The sequence below is a fragment of the Trachypithecus francoisi genome, unplaced genomic scaffold, assembly GCF_009764315.1.
Source record: "Trachypithecus francoisi isolate TF-2019V2 unplaced genomic scaffold, Tfra_2.0 Lachesis_group1, whole genome shotgun sequence".
Taxonomy (NCBI): domain Eukaryota; kingdom Metazoa; phylum Chordata; class Mammalia; order Primates; family Cercopithecidae; genus Trachypithecus; species Trachypithecus francoisi.
In genome coordinates, this window is record NW_022681454.1 from 15204395 (window position 1) to 15228104 (window position 23710).

The window sequence follows — 23710 nt, forward strand, 5'->3', positions numbered from 1 at the left end:
TATGAAGGAACTTGTGAATGATTATTTCCACTAAAAATTGCACAAGTGTCTCAATCAAGTCTATTAATTTTGACTTCAAATGCTAAATAAATGATCCTATGAAAAGGGAATCACTCTGCATTGAGAAAGCTGAGAAAGTAAATGGTGAGATTACTTTATCAGTGCTTTACAAAAAAGTACAAAACTATTTACTTTAAGTATATTAAAACATTCAGAAACTCATAACCGAATCATAGCTGTTGCAACTGCATTTTATTTTAAATAATTGCCTTTTGAAATAAAACAAATATTACTGTGAGACTGTTATTAAAAGCACCACCCAGTAAAATTTAGAAAACTGTGGAACTATTATTTATTTTGGGACTGAGGCAGGAATGAGAAATACATTAGGAAACTTTCTTATGCTTCATATGCAATAAATCTATAGCCACATATCTATTTCTAGAAATTATCCAGAACATCTGGTTAAAACATAAAACAAATTTCCCAAAGTTTAAACACTTTCACCAGAAAAATGTAAGGCTCTCGTCTTCTAAAACTTACCAGGAACCTATTCATAATTGTGGAAAAAAATCAATTTTTAAACACAAAATATTTTAAAAACCTAGCCAGAGAGAAAAGTTTTGATGGTCTAAGTTTTAAAATAGAAACAATGTGATTTTAAAGTCTTTAAACAGATTATGACAGTGTTAACTGATCAGAATGATTTTGAGTTAGTGACACCGTGACTTTGACTACAGGCTGGTCTATACTTCTACCCCAGGATATGGAATTAGCATTGCCTAATATTAAAACAGAATACTTTCAATAATGTAATAATTTTTAGAAACTTAAAATTACAATTCTGACTTTAAAGTATTAATAAACTTCTATTATCCTACAACTTTTAAAAATTAAGCAACAGAAGTAAACTTTAAACATTAAAGTGCATGTCAAAATACATACATCTGCAGTAATGTCATTGAATTTGGTGATAAAGGCATGTTTTACAATATCCACGGCAATTTCTGATGCAATTACCATACAGACATCTGGAAACAACACCCAGAGATGATCTATAAATAGAAAAGAGAAAAACAAAGAAATATCTTAATATGAACAGAATCCGTATCACAGGCTACCACAGAAATATGAAATCTCTAGAACAAAACTGTATTTTCAGTAAATGATGAACTAGCATTCAATTATAACCTTTACCAAAAGAGCTATACTGTATCAAGTTAAAGGATACTTCATTCAACAAATATTTGTTCAGGCCTGGCACAGTGGCTCACGCCTGTAATCCCAGCATGTTGGATCACCTGAGGTCAGGAGTTTGAGACCAGCCTGGCCAAAATGGCAAAACCCCGTCACTACTAAAAATACAAACATTAGCCAGGAGTAGTGGTGTGCACCTGTAGTCCCGCCTACTTGGGAGGCTGAGGTAGGAGAATTCCTTGGAACCGGGAGGTGGAGGTTGCAGAGAGCTGAGATGGTGCTACTGCGCTCCAGCCTGGGCAACAGAGCAAGACTCTGTCTCAAACAACAACAACAACAACAAAAACCCAAATATTTATTCATTACTTTCTAAGTGCCAAGAACTGCTTTACATGCGGGCTCTGGGGGTTTAGCAGAGAGCCTCTGCCTTTACGAAGCCTATGTGCTGACATGCTGATGGGATGACTAGATTAAGCTGGTTCCTTAGAAAATCCTTTAATTCCAGAGCTGCCTCAACGTGACAGTAAATAGCTAGAAGAGATGTGCTATAGTTTTGTAGATGAGCAATCTTCTCCTTCTTTGATCACTATAACTTAAAGATATTGATCAATCCTTTGTTTCACTGTCATACAGATGTTAACCTGATAAATTTGCTCACCATTATAACATTTAAATGTCTATTCAAGTAAGACCTAGTGTTAGACAGATAAATAGGGTAACTGTAGTTTGCAATAATCTACTGTGTATTTCAAAATAGGTAGAAGAAAAGAATTTGACCGGTTCTAACAAAAAGACAAATATTTAAGGTAATGGATATCTCAAGTACACTGATTTGATCTTCACAAAGTATACGAATACATTAAATTATCACTTGCACACCCAAACTATGAAAATTACGCATCAATAAAAAAACATTTTAATGCCAATTCAGTATCAGGTACCTGATAAAACACACCCACAGACAACCTGCTAAGAACTTGGAAAAGAATGTAAGAGTTGGACACAGCAAGAAAGATAGGGAGAAACACTGACAAGGACCCACAGCAACTCAAGACCCAGGTAGCCAGAGGATGGGATGAAGACCACACCGCTGGGCTATCCCGGCTGACAGTGTAGGCAGCTTCTGTGAGTCTGGCATCACGTCAAGTTTTGGAAATCAAGGGACCTCTTTCGCCGATAAGCTCTGCTACTAACTGCTATATGACCTTGGGCAAGTTTTTTTTGAATCCACATCACTGGCAAAGGGCAAGTTTCTTAATTAGCTAAATTCCAGCTTCCTCAACCACAAGGTAAGGATAGTGTCTACACTTAATTATTATGAGAACTAAATGAGATAATGGTGCACAGCAATGTTCCTGGCATACAAAATGGCTAGTGCTGTTTTCATATTCCTCATGACCCTGAGAACTTAGAGCAACCTTCCATAAATGGCACTTTGTTGGTTTTTTTTAAAAGAAATTTTAATAAACCTAAATAAAGAGTGAAAATTGTGAATTCATCAATAAAAGCAAGTGTTCCTTTTATCATATTATCTGCCATAGCACTAATAAAGGAGGCAAGATAATTTTTAAAGTCACAGTATAAATGAGAATGACTTCAAATATCCAGCTGTCTAGGAGGCACAAAGACTACTTGTCTTTTGTTGTAACCACTCAGCTTTGGGAATTGCTGATCCTACATGTACTCTACTGGAACCAGTGACACATACCCACTCTGCCCTTCATGGACACCCTATTAGGTGACTTAGTTATAAAGAAATATACCACCATTCACTGAAAAAAATCTGGGTACTCAATGAATCTAGCTGTGTGTGTGGAGGAAGAGGCTTTTCCACCACAAGCCAGGTAGCCTACTCCAGCTGCTGTCAGATATCATTTAATCTTATGGTTTCTCTACGAAAAAAACTTCTGAAAATGTATCTCCAGGAGCATCTCTCTCATTTTATATGTTTTTGATTTTTCAGTTACTTGAAAATTATCAATGAATTAAAATAAATTAGTAAGTTAATAAATGCCTATAACATATATAATATTGGGAGTAATAAATGAAATCTAAAACATGGTCTCATCCTTTAAGAATGAGATTCCAACAAAAAAGTCAGATATTCAAACAAAAACTCTAAATTACTTGAGATACCTGAGAAATTGATCATTTCCCACTTAGCTCACTTCAGCATTATAATTACCCATTTCCCCTTAATTAGCCTGTAAGTCCTACAAATGTCTTAGTACTTTTTACATTTGCCACAGTGCCCTTGTGCCTAGAAACTAGCATATGCTCAGTGAATGTCTGCTAACTGAATGGATAATGAAAATTCATGGAATCTTGACAATTTCCTGTCAGCCTGAATTTAGGGATGCACCTAAGTAGCCAAATTTCCACCTTGCTTTATACTTAATTTACCCCTATTTAAAATGCTAATCAATGGGTAAAAGATAAATGTTAGGGAAGAGCAAAGGTTCTTCTGGTCAACCCCTAAGATGAAAATGATCTTTCTGGATTTAGGTAACTAAAGCACACTACAGTTAAAAAGAGAGGCTCAGAGCTGCCAGGTATAACAGGGTGCGCTCACCTACTGAGTATACAGTTCCAGAGACACGGAGGGGTTTATAGAAAATGACAGCATCCCACCACACCACAGAAAACATACTCAATCCATTCTACTGAAACAGGTACTGTCATGTGTCGCTCAGCAACAAGGATGCATTCTAAGAAATGTGTTTTTAGTCAATTTTGTCATTGTGTGAACATCATTGAGGGTACTTACACAAACCTAGATGGTATAATCACACACCCAGACTATATTGTATAACCTACTGCTCCTAGGCTACAAACCTGTACAGCACATTACCATTCTGAATATTGCAGGCAACCGTGACACAATGTTAAGTGTATCCAAACATGTCTAAACACAGAAAAGCACACTAGGAGACTAGGTGACAGGAATTTTTCACGTCCACTAGAAACTATGGGACCACCGTCATGTATGTGGTCTATTGTTGACTGAAATGTCATTATGTGACAGATGATTGTTTCTCCAACACCCAAACAGTAAAACAGCCAAAGTCTTTTGAAGCTTTCTGCAATATTCATTTTATTCCGTGTAAAAGAATGATTTTGGCTTAGAAGGAAAATTATAAGACATTGTTTTGTTAAGAGTGAGTTACCTGGATTCCAAGAAAACTGTTCCATGTTTCTTAGACACACTATTAGTAAAAGCACATAATTTGTGAATCGTTCCTTAATATCTAAAAGAAAAAAAAAATCAACATATAAGTACTGTAGTGTATATAAACAACACAATAAAGTACATATAGGAAACAATTCTTTTAGCCAGAACATGATGAAATTATTAGACAATGTATAAATGACCATAAATATACAACTTTATATATATATGTGTATATATATGTGTGTATATATATAGGTTAGTGCTATCTTGGTAAGCCACTGACTTCTTTTGCCAACATAATTCTAGTATGGAAATTCCAGTTTTCTATAAACTTCAAAAAGTATTCAAACCATCAAACTGCTCAGACTGGGTCATTAGATTCCTCCAGTGGTCTTTGGGGACATATGACAACTGTTTCCATTTTACAGAAGAAAAAATAGAAGCAAAGAGTAAAATGAAAGACTTTGGGTAATAAAATCCCTTTATAAAATCCCAGACTATTTCTAATCTGGTAAATAGTACACAATTACTGAACTGATGAGTCCTTTAGCCGAGAGAATCCTGCTATTACAATAGCATTTCTTGGGGTATAGGTAGAACTTGAGGGAAAATAACCCCAAATTGGACTTCATAATATTTACCATAAACTAATAACTATGTGCTGAGATTAGGTGGGATGAATTTAATAAAATCAAATCACTGAATTATTGCTAAAGGCCAGTGTACACATTTCACTTTTTAAGCTGTTAACTTTCTCATAGTCTAAGATACTATGTAATCAAGAAATGGGATGAAATAAATTTGTCTGCAGTTAAGAGTGGCACACCCATGTATGTGTGTCTGTGTAACAGTGGAGGCTGTGACTAGAAACAATCACTCATATAACAACCCAACTCAAAAGTTTTTTTACAGTCTGTTGTCATTTCCCTACTTTCCCAATGCCTCAGTAATCGCAAGCCTCATTCAGCCATGGCGCGCCTCCTATAAGTGCTCTGAATTTCAATTTCATCCTGATGTAATTCATGGGACTATCTTTGCTTCTCTTTTTTTACTTACACCTTTCCTCATTATTCTCTAGCAATGTGATTAAAAACTTTTTTTTTTTTTTTGAGACGGAGTCTCGCTCTGTCGCCCGGGCTGGAGTGCAGTGGCCGGATCTCAGCTCACTGCAAGCTCCGCCTCCCGGGTTTACGCCATTCTCCTGCCTCAGCCTCCGGAGTAGCTGGCACTACAGGCGCCCGCCACCTCCCCCGGCTAGTTTTTTGTATTTTTTTAGTAGAGACGGGGTTTCACCGTTATTAGCCAGGATGCTCTCGATCTCCTGACCTCGTGATCTGCCCGTCTCGGCAAAACCTCCTTCTCTATAAGCGAGTTGGCCTTTACTCTCCGTACCTTCCCTACATCCTTAAGCTCTTCCAGTCAGTTGCTGGTACCTTCTTTTTCAGGGTAGCTCAGCTCCTTATTAGTGATGGGTCTGAGCTGTGCCTTCGCTCCCTCAAAGCCCAGTGGGCACTACTTGCTTCCTACTTCCAAAGCTGAAGCACCATTCATTATGCAGTACTGCGTTTTGGAGTGTGAGCTCAGGGCACAGCGAGTCTCAAGGTACCAAGCACTGAGATGCCTCCTTAGGAGGCAGGGCACCTCCGGAGCAAGTCCGCGAGGAGTTTTCAGGTGCACCTGTTTTGATTCGTTCTAGATCACATGTTTAATTTATTCTGTGACGTCAAAAGAGGATACAGGTTAAAGAAAACTAAGAAAAGTCTGCCCTAGAATAAGTTCCATCAAAGTCTAATACGAAATATATTCTTTGTTACTATAGCTAACTGTGGCTCTTAACTCATGGGGTTAAATTTGCCAATGTATCTTTAATTGGAATTCTGTAGAATTATTCACCAAGCTGTACCTATATGTGTGCTAAGTCCTTTCTAATTTCCACAAATGAATTTAACAATGAAACGTATTTATTTCTGATATTTCCCAAACATGAATATGTAATATAGACTTGTTTCATTACAGAATTATCTTAAAATAAATGGCCTTGAGAAATTTAAAACACTATTTGAAATGAGCCAAAGTAACTTTTCTAAACTCTAATATAACAAAGCAAAACTACTGTAGAATTAATCTAACTGTATTTGATTTTTGGGCACATGGCAGCTGCAAGTATAGAGAAAATCTGCAATAATTTCATTTCCAAGGATACTGATCAAAGAGGAAAAACCTATCTCATTAAAGGTACATTTAAGGCAAAACAGATTTTTTATTCTTTATGATTTCTTATTTTTTTGAGACAAGAGTCTTGCTTTGTCTCCCAGGCTGGAGTGCAAACGATCTCTGCTCACTGCAGCCTCTACCTCCCGGGTTCAAGCAATTCTTCTACCTCAGCCTCCGGAGTACCTGGGATTAGAGGCATGCGCCACCATGCCCGGCTAATTTTTGTATTTTTAGTAGACAGGGTTCCACCATGTTGGCCAGGCTGGTCTCCAATTCCTGATCTCAGGTGATCCACCCGCCTTGGCCTCCCAAAGTACTGGGATTACAGGTGTAAGCCACTGTGCCCAGCCCAAAACAAATTTTAGAAAAGCAGACTATTCCAAAAAAAAGCAGACTATTCCAAAAAAAGAGATTAATAAAAATGGATAAATTTGGTAAATAAATGCAATTTTATAAGATGAAGTATGTGAAGGATGGTAAGCTTAAATATTAAAAAGTGACACCAGGGGGCGGAGCAAGATGGCCGAATAGGAACAGCTCCAGTCTCCAACTCCCAACCCGAGCGACACAGAACACCGGTGATTTCTGCATTCAACTGAGGTACTGGGGTCATCTCACTAGGGAGCGCCGGAAAATCGGTGCTGGTCAGCTGCTGCAGCCCGACCAGCAAGAGCTGAAGCAGGGCGAGGCATCACCTCACCTGGGAAGCGCAAGGGGGAAGGGAATCCCTTTTCCTAGCCAGGGGAACTGAGACACACAACACCTGGAAAATCGGGTAACTCCCACCCCAATACTGCGCTTTAAGCAAACGGGCACACCAGGAGAATATATCCCACACCTGGCTGGGAGGGTCCCACGCCCATGGAGCCTCCCTCATTGCTAACACAGCAGTCTGCGATCTAACTGCAAGGCAGCAGTGAGGCTGGGGGAGGGGCGCCTGCCATTGCTGAGGCTTAAGTAGGTAAACAAAGCCGCTGGGAAGCTCGAACTGGGTGGAGCTCACAGCAGCTCAAGGAAACCTGCCTGTCTCTGTAGACTCCACCTCTGGGGACAGGGCACAGCTAAACAACAACAACAAAAAAAAGCAGCAGAAGCCTTTGCAGACGCAAACGACTCTGTATGACAGCTTTGAAGACAGCAGTGGATCTCCCAAATGGAGGTTGAGATCTGAGAAGGGACAGACTGCCTGACCCCTGAGTAGCCTAACTGGGAGACATCCCCCACTAGGGGCAGTCTGACACCCCACACCTCACAGGGTGGAGTATACCTGAGAGGAAGCTTCCAAAGTAAGAATCAGACAGGTACACTCGCTGTTCAGCAATATTCTATCTTCTGCAACCTCTGCTGCTGATACCCAGGCAAACAGGGTCTGGAGTGGACCTCAAGCAATCTCCAATAGACCTACACCTGAGGGTCCTGACTGTTAGAAGGAAAACTATCAAACAGGAAGGACACCTATACCAAAAACCCATCACTACATCACCATCATCAAAGACCAGAGGCAGATAAAACCACAAAGATGGGGAAAAAGCAGGGCAGAAAAGCTGGAAATTCAAAAAATAAGAGCGCATCTCCCCCTGCAAAGGAGCACACCCCATCGCCAGCAACGGATCAAAGCTGGTCAGAGAATGACTTTGACGAGATGAGAGAAGAAGGCTTCAGTCCATCAAACCTCTCAGAGCTAAAGGAGGAATTACGTACCCAGCGCAAAGAAACTAAAAATCTTGAAAAAAGAGTGGAAGAATTGACAGCTAGACTAATTAATGCAGAGAAGGTCATAAACGAAATGACAGAGATGAAAACCATGACACGAGAAATATGTGACAAATGCACAAGCTTCAGTAACTGACTCAATCAACTGGAAGAAAGAGTATCAGCGATTGAGGATCAAATGAATGAAATGAAGCGAGAAGAGAAACCAAAAGAAAAAAGAAGAAAAAGAAATGAACAGAGCCTGCAAGAAGTATGGGATTATGTAAAAAGACCAAATCTACGTCTGATTGGGGTGCCTGAAAGTGAGGGGGAAAATGGAATCAAGTTGGAAAACAGTCTTCAGGATATCATCCAGGAGAACTTCCCCAACCTAGTAGGGCAGGTCAACATTCAAATTCAGGAAATACAGAGAACGCCACAAAGATACTCCTCGAGAAGAGCAACTCCAAGACACATAATTGCCAGATTCACCAAAGTTGAAATGAAGGAAAAAATCTTAAGGGCAGCCAGAGAGAAAGGTCGGGTTACCCACAAAGGGAAGCCCACCAGACTAACAGCAGATCTCTCGGCAGAAATTCTCCAAGCCAGAAGAGAGTGGGGGCCAATATTCAACATTCTTAAAGAAAAGAATTTTCAACCCAGAATTTCATATCCAGCCAAACTAAGTTTCATCAGTGAAGGAGAAATAAAATCCTTTACAGATAAGCAAATGCTTAGAGATTTTGTCACCACCAGGCCTGCCTTACAAGAGACCCTGAAGGAAGCACTAAACATGGAAAGGAACAACTGGTACCAGCCATTGCAAAAACATGTCAAAATGTAAAGACCATCGAGGCTAGGAAGAAACTGCATCAACTAACGAGCAAAATAACCAGTTAATATCATAATGGCAGGATCAAGTTCACACATAACAATATTAACCTTAAATGTCAATGGACTAAATGCTCCAATTAAAAGACACAGACTGGCAAACTGGATAAAGAGTCAAAACCATCAGTCTGCTGTATTCAGGAGACCCATCTCACATGCAGAGACATACATAGGCTCAAAATAAAGGGATGGAGGAAGATCTACCAAGCAAATGGAGAACAAAAAAAAGCAGGGGTTGCAATCCTAGTCTCTGATAAAACAGACTTTAAACCATCAAAGATCAAAAGAGACAAAGAAGGCCATTATATAATGGTAAAGGGATCAATTCAACAGGAAGAGCTAACTATCCTAAATATATATGCACCCAATACAGGAGCACCCAGATTCATAAAGCAAGTCCTTAGAGACTTACAAAGAGACTTAGACTCCCATACAATAATAATGGGAGACTTCAACACTCCACTGTCAACATTAGACAGATCAACGAGACAGAAAGTTAACAAGGATATCCAGGAATTGAACTCATCTCTGCACCAAGCGAACCTAATAGACATCTATACAACTCTCCACCCCAAATCAACAGAATATACATTCTTCTCAGCACCACATCGCACTTATTCCAAAATTGACCACATAATTGGAAGTAAAGCACTCCTCAGCAAATGTACAAGAACAGAAATTATAACAAACTGTCTCTCAGACCACAGTGCAATCAAACTAGAACTCAGGACTAAGAAACTCAATCAAAACCGCTCAACTACATGGAAACTGAACAAACCTGCTCCTGAATGACGACTGGGTACATAACGAAATGAAAGCAGAAATAAAGATGTTTTTTGAAACCAATGAGAACAAAGATACAACATACCAGAATCTCTGGGACACATTTAAAGCAGTGTGTAGAGGGAAATTTATAGCACTAAATGCCCACAAGAGAAAGTAGGAAAGATCTAAAATTGACACTCTAACATCACAATTAAAAGAACTAGAGAGGCAAGAGCAAACACATTCAAAAGCTAGCAGAAGGCAAGAAATAACTAAGATCAGAGCAGAACTGAAGGAGATAGAGACACAAAAACCCTCCAAAAAATCAATGAATTCAGGAGTTGGTTTTTTGAAAAGATCAACAAAATTGACAGACCGCTAGCAAGACTAATAAAGAAGAAAAGAGAGAGGAATCAAATAGACACAATAAAAAATGATAAAGGGGATATCACCACCGACCCCACAGAAATACAAACTACCATCAGAGAATACTATAAACACCTCTACGCAAATCAACTAGAAAATCTAGAAGAAATGGATAATTTCCTGGACACTTACACTCTTCCAAGACTAAACCAGGAAGAAGTTGAATCCCTGAATAGACCAATAGCAGGCTCTGAAATTGAGGCAATAATTAATAGCCTACCCACCAAAAAAGTCCAGGACCAGATGGATTCACAGCTGAATTCTACCAGAGGTACAAGGAGGAGCTGGTACCATTCCTTCTGAAACTATTCCAATCAATTGAAAAAGAGGGAATCCTCACTAACTCTTTTTATGAGGCCAACATCATCCTGATACCAAAGCCTGGCAGAGACACAACAAAAAAAGAGAATTTTAGGCCAATATCCCTGATGAACATCGATGCAAAAATCCTCAATAAAATACTGGCAAACCGGATTCAGCAGCACATCAAAAAGCTTATCCACCATGATCAAGTGGGCTTCATCCCTGGGATGCAAGGCTGGTTCAACATTCGCAAATCAATAAACGTAATCCAGCATATAAACAGAACCAAAGACAAGAACCACATGATTATCTCAATAGATGCAGAAAAGGCTTTTGACAAAATTCAACAGCCCTTCATGCTAAAAACCCTCAATAAATTCGGTATTGATGGAATGTACCTCAAAATAATAAGAGCTATTTATGACAAACCCACAGCTAATATCATACTGAATGGGCAAAAACTGGAAAAATTCCCTTTGAAAACTGGCACAAGACAGGGATGCCCTCTCTCACCACTCCTATTCAACATAGTGTTGGAAGTTCTGGCTAGGGCAATCAGGCAAGAGAAAGAAATCAAGGGTATTCAGTTAGGAAAAGAAGAAGTCAAATTGTCCCTGTTTGCAGATGACATGATTGTATATTTAGAAAACCCCATTGTCTCAGCCCAAAATCTCCTTAAGCTGATAAGCAACTTCAGCAAAGTCTCAGGATACAAAATTAATGTGCAAAAATCACAAGCATTCTTATACACCAGTAACAGACAAACAGAGAGCCAAATCAGGAATGAACTTCCATTCACAATTGCTTCAAAGAGAATCAAATACCTAGGAATCCAACTTACAAGGGATGTAAAGGACCTCTTCAAGGAGAACTACAAACCACTGCTCAGTGAAATAAAAGAGGACACAAACAAATGGAAGAACATACCATGCTCATGGATAGGAAGAATCAATATCGTGAAAATGGCCATACTGCCCAAGGTTATTTATAGATTCAATGCCATCCCCATCAAGCTACCAATGAGTTTCTTCACAGAATTAGAAAAAACTGTTTTAAAGTTCATATGGAACCAAAAAAGAGCCCGCATTGCCAAGACAATCCTAAGTCAAAAGGACAAAGCTGGAGGCGTCACGCTACCTGACTTCAAACTATACTACAAGGCTACAGTAACCAAAACAGCATGGTACTGGTACCAAAACAGAGATATAGACCAATGGAACAGAACAGAGTCCTCAGAAATAATACCACACATCTACAGCCATCTGATCTTTGACAAACCTGAGAAAAACAAGAAATGGGGAAAGGATTCCCTATTAATAAATGGTGCTGGGAAAACTGGCTAGCCATAAGTAGAAAGCTGAAACTGGATCCTTTCCTTACTCCTTATACGAAGATTAATTCAAGATGGATTAGAGACTTAAATGTTAGACCTAATACCATAAAAACCCTAGAAGAAAACTAGGTAGTACCATTCAGGACATAGGCATGGGCAAGGACTTCATGTCTAAAACACCAAAAGCAACGGCAGCAAAAGCCAAAATTGACAAATGGGATCTCATTAAACTAAAGAGCTTCTGCACAGCAAAAAAACTACCATCAGAGTGAACAGGCAACCTACAGAATGGGAGAAAATTTTTGCAATCTACTCAGCTGACAAAGGGCTAATATCCAGAATCTACAAAGAACTCAAACAAATATACAAGAAAAAAACAAACAACCCCATCAAAAAGTGGGCAAAGGATATGAACAGACATTTCTCAAAAGAAGACATCCATACAGCCAACAGACACATGAAAAAATGCTCATCATCACTTGCCATCAGAGAAATGCAAATCAAAACCACAATGAGATACCATCTCACACCAGTTAGAATGGCAATCATTAAGAAGTCAGGAAACAACAGATGTTGGAGAGGATGTGGAGAAATAGGAACACTTTTACACTGTTGGTGGGATTGTAAACTAGTTCAACCATTATGGAAAACAGTATGGCGATTCCTCAAGGATCTAGAACTAGATGTACCATATGACCCAGCCATCCCACTACTGGGTATATACCCAAAGGATTATAAATTACTCTACTACAAAGACACATGCACACGTATGTTTATTGCGGCACTATTCACAATAGCAAAGACTTGGAATCAACCCAAATGTCCATCTGTGACAGACTGGATTAAGAAAATGTGGCACATATACACCATGGAATACTATGCAGCCATCAAAAAGGATGAGTTTGCGTCCTTTGTAGGGACATGGATGCAGCTGGAAACCATCATTCTTAGCAAACTATCACAAGAAGAGAAAACCAAACACCGCATGTTCTCACTCATAGGTGGGAACTGAACAATGAGATCAATTGGACTCGGGAAGGGGAACATCACACACCGGGGCCTATCATTAGGGGGGGGAGGGGGGAGGGATTGCATTGGCAGTTTTACCTGATATAAATGATGAACTGATGGGTGCTGACGAGTTGATGGGTGCAGCACACCAACATGGCATAAGTATACATATGTAACAAACCTGCACGTTATGCACATGTACCCTAGAACTTTAAGTAAAAAAAAAAAAAAAAAAGTGACACCATAAAAATTAACTATATCTTTATTTGATAAAATAAAGATATAAAACTATAACTATAAAGATGAGGCTGTTATGTCAAGATTTTTTGAAAGTTTTATTCTTACACTTTCACAAATTTTACATTTAAATGTTTTACATAGACATTATAAAATCAAGATTTGACTTTTAAAATTTGAGTTTAAAAAATACCCAAATTTTAAGTGTCTTCAAAGAAGATATAAAAAGAAATAAAATTTCTATGAGAATAACAGAGTCTGATACTGATAATCTAACATATATTAGATAAATAATGCAATCAGCAACATATTTATACCATATCTCATCTTCAGAACAGTCAGGGTTCGGATTAGAACTGAACTCTTACACTGATTAAAAATTAAAATTTCTAAGAATGTTTTCTCCTAACCTTTATCAAGAAGCTTAAAAACACTGGTATTAATGCTTTTAAATATGTCTGATATTCAGATTTTTCCTTGCTATATTACCACTAACAGGGATATACTTTAACATATTTGCAGTCACATTTTAAATATAAAATGAGTGACTATTTCCAATAAACATCCATATTTATTGCAGTTTTGCAGGCTTCTAAGAGTGTTAAGTGAGCTATAAGCTTACTCCAGACAACCTAACTTCTGAAGGACCTTTCCAAATGCACAGTTCATAATACCAACGGGTAAAAATCTACCTAAAATTCTTCATCTCAAGAATGCAAACCAGAAAGACTGGGGTTCCACATTCAGCTGATGCTTATGTTAAAATGAAGTGAAGAAAAGGACAAGTTGTTAAAAATCTGGTTTTATTAACTAAACTACTTTTCACATGTCCTCAGGCAATTCCTCCAAAGAAAATATATGGTGAGCTACCACTGAAAGGGGTAAAGTTACTCTCAGATTTCTCCATGAAGTCTTCTATATTAAACCAGCATGAAGGACTAAAACTTACACTATGTATCTGGCAACTCAACTTCTGATGGATAAAAAATTCATAGGAAAATTCATAAGAAAAAAATAGCCAGTATGAGTATCCCTGCTGACTGGCTCTCATTAAGTAACTACTACTGAAGCATATGAAAGAGGCAACATATTCATATCAAGAGTAAAAAGCACCTCTTGGTGACTCCTGATCTTTCCATTTTAATAGCTGAATGTTACATGTAATGTTAGCAAGAGTGCCTAGAATTTTTTTTTCTTAAGTTCTTTTTTTTTTTTTTTTTGAGACGGAATCTCGCTCTGTCACCCAGGCTGGAGTACATTGGCGCAATCTCGGCTTACTGCAAGCTCTGCCTCCCGGGTTCAGGCCATTCTCCTGCCTCAGCCTCCCAAGCAGCTGGGACTACAGGCACCCGCCACCATGCCCAGCTCATTTTTTTTTTTTGTATTTTTAGTAGAGATGGGGTTTCACCGTGTTAGGCAGGATGGTCTCGATCTCCTAACCTCATGATCTGCCTGCCTTGGCCTTCCGAAGTGCTGGGATTACAGGCGTGAGCCACTGCGCCTGGCCCAGGTAAAGTTAATTTCTTATAAAACTCTTAAAGGGTACAATGCAGACCACCTTGCACTGTAACACGAGCTACTTTGCTTACAGCAAAAGGTAATTTTTTTTGGTGCTAAGTAGTAATCATTTTAAGCCAAAATAAAGTCCAAATTTCCTGTAAACTGATATGCAAACCTGATCATTATATCATTTTTTTCCCAGTGTTTTCTTAAAACTCAAATATTGAATCCCTAATCTAAGCTAAGAGGTTGGAATTCTGGGGAACCCATTTATAAAAATGAAAAGGGGTATTAATTACATCAACATGCTGGCCATAAGGTTAAAAACATTCACAATTTCCTCCTCATAATTTTGAGGCTTTTATACATAAGGATTGAAAACCCTTAAAACTTAAGATTTGCGTGTCTAGTTTAAGTCTCTATAAAGAGTGCTTACCCAAAGGAGGTTACCAATATGAATTAATTTTAAAAAAACCATGGTTTCTACAACAAATGAAATGCTTACAGCTGAATCAATTTATTCATGGTTAACTACTGAAGCAAAGTCTTCTATAATTTAGTACCTTCCCTCCTTCCTCTTTCATTTCTAATTCACGACGCTTGGCGGTCTGCACTTGATAGGTGAGGAACATTAATAAGCAGTAAGAACACGAACTGCCCCTCAGAGCTTTGAAAGTCAGGTCCAGCATGGCCTCATAGAATCATCTAGGCTTTATGTTCAAGTTTTCCATTTGTTCTTTTCGTTCCTTGCTTAGTTTTCAAATCTCCTGTAACTTGTTTAACATATTCATATGCCATTATTTTCCTTGTCTAATATACAGGTAAAATTTACATATAGTGAAGTGCACAGATCTTAAGTATATAATGTGATGAGTTCTGATCAATGCATGACTTGTGACACCAAGCCCTTAATATAGAAAGAAGTTCCATCATCCTGAAAGCTCCTTTGAGTCCCCTTAGTCAATCCAAATGCCCAATACGCAATCTCTCTTATTCCTATCATCATAAATGAATTCTTTCGGATCATCAACTTCACATAAACGAAATACATTATGTACACTTTTGTGTCTGGCTTTTCTGCTCAACATAATGCTTCTGAGACATACATAGTTGACACTATTAGGAGTTCATTCTTTTATCTTTAATTGCTGAGTAGTATTCTATGGTATGGATACACAATTTGTTTATTTTCCTATTGATAGGTATTTGGCTTGTTTCCAGTTTTTGGCTAGTATGAACAAAGTTGCCATAATAATTCTTGCAAGAAGTCCTATTAAGAACAGCACTGAATTACAGGGCAAGTGAACATTTAACTGTGTAAGAAATGGCCAAAAACAGCAGTTGTAATACTTTACACTCATGCCATCGATGCATGAGTGCCAGTTAATCCATATCCTCACTAACTTGTGGTACTGTCAGGCTATAAGAGCAGCCACTCTGGAGGGTGTGCAGTGCTATCTCATTATGGCTTTACTTTGCCTTTCTCCAGTGACATTTTCCCTAATAATGCTGAGCAGCTTTTCATGACCTTATTGGACATTTATAGATTTTCTTTTGTGAAATGTCTGTTCAAGCCTTTTCCCCATTTTAAAACTGGATTGTCCTTTCAATATTGATTGGTAGTTTGTTATATATTCAGAAAACAAAACAAAAAAAATCTATCGTCAGATAAATGCATCTCAAATCTTTTCTCTTAGTACTGTGGCTGATCTTTTCACGTTTTATTTATTTATTTTTTTTTTGAGACGGAGTCTCACTCTGTGGCCCAGGCTGGAGTGCAGTGGCCGGACCTCAGCTCACTTGCAAGCTCCGCCTCCTGGGTTCACACCATTCTCCTGCCTCAGCCTCCCAAGTAGCTGGGACTACAGGTGCCCGCCACCTCGCCTGGCTAGTTTTTTGTATTTTTTAGTAGAGACAGGGTTTCACCGTGTTAGCCAGGATGGTCTTGATCTCCTGACCTCGTGATCCGCACGTCTCGGCCTTCCAAAGTGCTGGGATTACAGGCGTGAGCCACCGCGCCCGACTCTTTTCACGTTTTAACTTTTATGATCCTACATTTTAATTGTGAAGAAGTCCAGTTTCTCTCTTTTGTTTTATAGTTAGTACTTTTTGTGTGGTCTCTAAAAATGTTTGCCTAGACCAAGGTTGTGAATGTATTCTCCTATATTTTGTTCTAGAAGTTTTATAATTTTAGCATTTATATTTAGGATTATGAACCACAATGAATTAATTTTCTTGGGCAGAAGAGGGGCCAAAGTTCTTTTTTTTAACTTTTATCCAACTATTCCAGCATTACTTGTTGAGAAACTCTTCTCACTAAATTTTAATTTGTTTTAGAAAATATCTTTTTTATTGAAATGTTATTTTTGTAAGCATGTAATATTTTTATTAAAACTTCCCAGTTTTAATTTCAAATATGGTAAATAGGGAGAGACATAATCCATATAAATAAAAGTCCTTTGGGATCATCATACTTTTTTTTTTTTTTTGAGATGGAGTTTCGCTCTAGTCACCTAGGCTGGAGTGCTCTGGTGTGATCTCGGCTCACTGCAACCTCTGCCTCCCAGGTTCAAGCAATTCTCCTGCCCCAGTCTCCCCTCTGTAGCTAGATTAGAGCTACAGAGTAGAGTCCATAGCTAGGATTACAGCTACAGAGTGACAGGCACCTACCACCACGCCCAGCTAATTTAGGTATTTTTAGTAAAGACGGGGGTTTTACTATGTTGGCCAGGCTGGTCTTGAACTCCTGACCTCAAGTGATCCACCAGCCTCAGTCTCCCAACGTGCTGGGATTACAGGCTTGAGCCACTGTGCCCAGCTGATCATCATACTTTTTGAAGCATGTAAAAGGGTCCCAGAAGCAAAAACTCTAACAAGCACTGCTTTGGATGAGCCATGTGTGCTCTTATCTACAACCAGCCCACGCGCCTCCCCCGTGACACACCTCACCTTCCTCAAGGACATCAAGCCAGGTTCCTTTAGGGATCCTCTCTATTGTACATCTGTCTGGATTCATGCTAAAACACCACCACTTTTTCATGACTTTTGCAAATGTCACCATGGCAGAAGAGATGAATAATGTCTTCATATTCTTGTGAAAACACTTTTGACTCTGAGCACACTCTCTGGTAGAGCCCCTGGGACTGTTCTTGAGAGCTCCATGATCCACTACACTATTCTGCTCTGGCTTTCAAAAACTATGTAAGACACCGACTCCAGGCAAAAAATTTTGTCCCTTCACACTTTTTAGGATTAGAATGAAGGCAGTAAATAATAACTAAAAAAGCTAAGGACTTAGAGACATTCTGAGATTCACAGTCATAATTATCCTAGAAGCTATGTGACTGTGGAGAAGTCAAATTATTTTCTCTGTGTTTCAGTTTTCACATCTATAAAATGGAATAATACCACCCACTTCAGAGAAATTTCTAGATTATTAAGAAGCTTCTCAAAGTATCGTATGGTGCTACACAAATGTTTCTAATTTTTTATCTCAAACATCTTGTGATTACAGTAACCAAAGATAAGAAAACCTAGTAAAGATGTTGATAGCATAAGAGAAGGTACAGTTTAAGTTGAAGAAACAGTGGCCCAGAGAAAATGTGCCATTAGGATTTCAGAATGAACTGCAAAATACCGCACAGAACTTCAAGTAGAATCTAATCGTACATACCACTATTTGACATTTGAAAGAGATTGTTCTTTTCAAACTTCTTGAAAACACTTCCTTTAATTTCAACAAACTGAAACAGTAAACAGAAATATCATCTTTATAACAATTTAAAAAGTGGACTTGCTTCCTATAAAACTTCCGGGAAAACAACATACAGAACAAAGAATTTTATCCCACCCAGAGTATTGCAGCTGAAATGCCCGTATAACTTCAAAAATGTAAGATAAATCTCATACTTACATTATTAGACATCATGATAGTAAGCAAAGACTTGTTGTGTGAGTTAAAAGCTACATTGAGAGTTGTTGCTTGAACCATTATAAGAATTGCATGCAAAACTAACAGAAGGTCAAGGAAAAAACTTAAATTTGCTTTCATATTATTATTGATGATACTACAAAATTTTGAAAGTGAATAATAAAGAGATGACTTTCTTTTCTAAATCGTCTTACGTAAGTATTGTATTATCTTCATAATTTCCCTATTAGCTATAGTTGATATAAATTTGACAGGATATCCACATGAAATGAACAAAAGTGGAAATGTACCTCTACACATTCATTTATTTAAACCATGAATCCTTTGGAACAGGGTTGTTTTGTTCTTTCCGTATCTCTGGCACTTGGCACAGTGCTCAGGAAATAGGCCCTCAAAAAAGTTTGTTGAGTAAATGGAATAAATTATGGTAAATACTGAAAAAAGAGAATAAGAAATACACATTCTGAATTAAGATAATTTGCAATGTAAAAAAGAAAGCACAAACTATAAGTCTGGAAGTGATTTTCTTCCCTGATTCTTCAGGAAATGTGGAATGTAAGGCAGTAAGAAATATCTGATAATTAAGATTCTTCTTCATATGTCATTTTGAAGATATCCATAAACTGCAGAATTACATTTGTATTACATACAGAATAGTTAATTTATATCTAAGAGTGGTAACTGCTTTACTCCATTAAAACTGGAACAAGTTTCTACCCTCACAGGTATCTTCCCACTTGGTTCTTTAACTTTCCAAGTATTAACCCAATTTCTTTCAAGTGTCACTCTTACAGAGATAGAGAAAAAAAAGTGACACATTCTTGTGAATGAGTCCTGACTTCACATGGAACTTAAAAGTAGGAACGTGTGTTATAAATATGTAGGGGTACACACAAACATGTACACTGCTTATGTAATAAAGCATTTACTCTCCAATAGAAAAGCTTTAAGCCAGGGATGAATACACAAACACACAAAACCACCAAAACTCCTCCCAACCAATTTCACATTTTACTTTTAGATAAATTATATGCATTTTAAGCCCAAGGTTATAAAAAAAAAAATTCCTGGATTTAAGATAAATTCTAATATAAGTATCAAAAATTACATAGATCTATGTAAATGTAATGTATGTATAAAAATATGCTGCCTTTTTATTATAAAATTCTTCCTTATAATCAGTTACACTGCAAATAGAATGGTTTTCCAGCAGCTCAAAGAATAATGCATACATGAGGCTCCTTAAATTAATTACAATTATGACAACCAATTTCTCAACAGAACACAGATATTTCACATTAATCTTCAGGATACATACATTATCTATATGTCTTTAAATCTACGAAATGGCTAACCAAATAAAATAAGGTAGACTATGCATTAACTGTTGGAAATTTCCAGTAAGTCTATAAGGATACAGACATAGAGAACAGCCATGAAAAAGTGAGGAATCACCCCAATGTGGGCTCTTTTTCTTTCTTTAGGTTCTGTTGCTGTCCAATAGAGAGCATCTAATATATCTTGTCCAAAAGATGAAAACAGACGATCAGCTACCTAAAAAAGAAAAATTACTTGTAAGATGTTTCTTAATATTCCATTTAAATATGTCATTAAAATTGAGATATAGCTCAAATCCTGGAGATCTACTAGGATTTAAAATCCTAGTAGAAGGCAAGCTAAAGAAGAGTGAAGATATTTGTTTACTTATTCACTCACATTTCTTTATTCTTTAACAAATAGTAAGTGCTAAAATATGTATAGAATTTCAATCAGACTGTCTAATTAGCTATGTTTGTAACAAAGAAAGTCTTAAATAGTGGCAAAAATAAAAGGGGTGGGCACATCTGGCCAGGCGTGGTGGCTCACGCCTGTAATCCCAGCACTTTGGGAGGCCGAGACGGGCGAATCATGAGGTCAGGAGATTGAGACTACCCTGGCTAACACAGTGAAAAGCCGTCTCTACTAAAAATACAAAAAATTAGGCGGGCGTGGTGGCGGGCGCCTGTAGTCCCAGCTACTCAGGAGGCTGAGGCAGGAGAATGGCGTGAACCCAGGAGGCGGAGCTTGCAGTGAGCCGAGATTGCGCCACTGCACTCCAGCCTGGGCGACAAAGTGAGGCTCTGTCTCAACAACAACAACAACAAATTAAAAAAAAAAAAAAGGTGGGGGGGGCGGTGAGCACACCAAAATCATGGTTCCTCTGGTTTTACCACTTTAAATTCAAACTCAAGATTCAAATTTAGGACAAATATATCATTTGACCCACTCATATCTAATATTTGCAAACGATGGTAACTGTATTTTTTTAAGGTTTATTATATGGAATAAAATATGCAGATTTACTTCCTAACCATATTTTCCGGTATCAATCTCCTTGAATACAGTATAACAAGTAAAAAGTGACACATAAAACGGAGAAAAGGAGGGCATGATATTCAGGATTCAGTTTGAATGCCACATCCTAACAGAGGCATTTTCCAGACCATCCAATCTCTTGTGGCTCCTATGATCTCTACTGCATTAGTCTGTTCTTTTTCATCATACAATATATCATTTCCTAATATCTCCTTGTTTATTGTCTATCTCTCACCTGTAGAATATAAGCTCCATGAGAATAGGCTGGTTCACCTGTGAGTATTCAGGGTCTAAGATGCTTGGCATGCAGCAAGTGCCAACTAAAGATCTGCTGAATGAATAACAGCTACCATTTAGGGAGCTCCTAACATGGGCCTGATATTGTGCTAAACCCTTTCTATGTGGGGTCTATTTAATCCTCATAATCTCCCTAGTGTCTCCACTTTACAGATGAGAAACTGAGGATTAGAGATATTCAGTAACAGTAACTATGTCCAGGATAACCAGGTAATAAAGGAAGGACTACGATTTGGTCAGAGGTGGTTTGCCTCTAGACCACAGCATGGACTCTCATCCACTGTGTTTAAGCCACCTCATCAATTATGGTCTACAATGTGAATATATATATAAATCATTTTAATCAGCAATTCATGGATCCTTTTTTTGGCCTATTTTCTGGTAACAATACTACTACTACCTTGAGAGGGCTTTGTAAGTCAGGGGACAGGGAGAAACCCTCACACTTTCCAATCTCCTAAGATGGAAAGCCTACGAAGGAGAGACTAGAAGGGCAGCAGCGACAAGAGCAAGGCAGAGAGAAGAGGGGAACAGCGAATGAGGTCTGGACTCTTTCTATGAGAAGGAAGGGAGAACAAGATGAGCTATTCTGTTTCAGGAACTTTGTTCCCATCCACCCCTAGGCAACCTACTTGGTGGGGCAAAGTGTACATGCAGCAAGCCTAGAATCAGAAGCTGGGGTATGGTTTTTTTTTTTTTTTTTTTTTTTTGAGGCGGAGTCTCACTCTGTCGCCCGGACAGGAATGCAGTGGCCGGCTCTCAGCTTACTGCAAGCTCCGCCTCCCGGGTTTACGCCATTCTCCTGCCTCAGCCTCCCGAGTAGCTGGGACTACAGGCGCCCGCCATCTCGCCCGGCTAGTTTTTGTATTTTTTTTTTAGTAGAGACGGGGTTTCACCGTGTTAGCCAGGATGGTCTCGATCTCCTGACCTCGTGATCTGCCCGTCTCGGCCTCCCAAAGTGCTGGGATTACAGGCTTGAGCCACCGCGCCCGGCCTGGGGTATGGTTTTAAAACATCTTGGTCTTGAATTTAGGAGGTACCAGAAGGCTAGCGCTCCATGGCTTCTTTGAAGAGATGGAGAGTCCTTGTCTACCACAGCAATGCAGCATCAGAGCAAAAAGGCCAGCAGCCCCCACCCCATCTGTCCTCTCACTAGGAAAAATCTCTTCATGGCTAATTAAAAAGATAAATAGACCTTATTTGTATCCCCCCAAAAATAAAATACAAAAATGCAATTTGAATTTCTTTTTTTTCCCGAGATGGAGTCTCGCTCTGTTACCCAGGCTGGGGTGCAGTGGGATGACTTCAGCTCACTACACAACCTCCACCTCCAGGGTTCATGTGATCCTCCTGCCTCAGCCTCCTGAGTAGCTGGGATTACAGGGCACATGCCACCAGGCAAGACTAATTTTTGTATTTTTAGTAGAGACGGGGTTTCACCATGTTGGTCAGTCTGGTCTTGGACTCCTAACCTCAGGTGATCTGCCCGCCTCAGCCTCCCCAAGTGCTAGGATTACAGGTGTGAGCCACTGTGCCAACCTGCAATTTGAATTTCAAAGTTTATTATATAACTTAGGTAGCTTACTATTTAAAAAATTTATGAATATTTGGCTTATAAAGCAAAGCAGTTTTTTGCAAAGTGAATATATGTCAGCTCAACTTATTTTTTACATAAATGCAGATTTTCATATGCTGAATGCTTTAAAGTGAGACGTATTGTACTAAAAACATTAAGTACTTACAAAAATTGGGAACTTATATTTATTTGCCCTATGTAAAGATTTGAATTTAAACGTGCAATTTAAAATGTGTATTTCTTATAGCAAACATACACATAATCATAACATTTAACTCATAATTTAAAGTTCTAGCATGGGTTTCTAATGAAGTTGTGAAACTAATTTTCCTAGCACTTGACAATTTGGATACTCAAGGGGGTACTAGTTCTAAAATGTCTGGGCAGCAAGACACTTCTCAGCCTACGTGAGGACACACCATGCCTGCTGGCTTGCCACCAGAGGTATGCCCCAGACCAGCAGCATGAGCCCCACCGCTTCAGAAATGCAGATTCTCCAGACCCAGCTTAGATCTCCTAAATAAGAATCCATGTTTAACAAGAGCCCCCAAGTGATGATAGCACAGTAAAGGCCAGAAGCATCACAACTAGAGTCGGCAGAGCATTCTTGACTCTCAGGTACCTTCAGAATTGGAAGACTTGAAGCTGAGTGCCCTGGCCAGGCCTGTGCAGGGTAAGCGAGGTCCTTACCTCCAGCATGTTGTATATGATGTAGAGCTTGATGACGGACTGCCCCCTTATCAGGTGGTACATCATAGAGTAGTCAACATAGTGCATCATAAAATAGCAGATGACCAAAATGACACCTTC

The 23710-nt window shown here is 38.6% G+C and overlaps 1 protein-coding gene across 1 annotated transcript in view; it reads right to left on the reverse strand.

The window, feature by feature from the left end:
- TAPT1 (transmembrane anterior posterior transformation 1) overlaps positions 1-23710 on the reverse strand; it is an 82016-nt gene that overhangs the window by 14112 nt on the left and 44194 nt on the right. Inside the window, 6 exon segments of the mRNA XM_033213820.1 lie at positions 946-1055; positions 4365-4445; positions 18415-18484; positions 18655-18752; positions 20091-20226; positions 23591-23709. Of these exon segments, the coding sequence (XP_033069711.1) occupies positions 946-1055; positions 4365-4445; positions 18415-18484; positions 18655-18752; positions 20091-20226; positions 23591-23709 (614 nt within the window).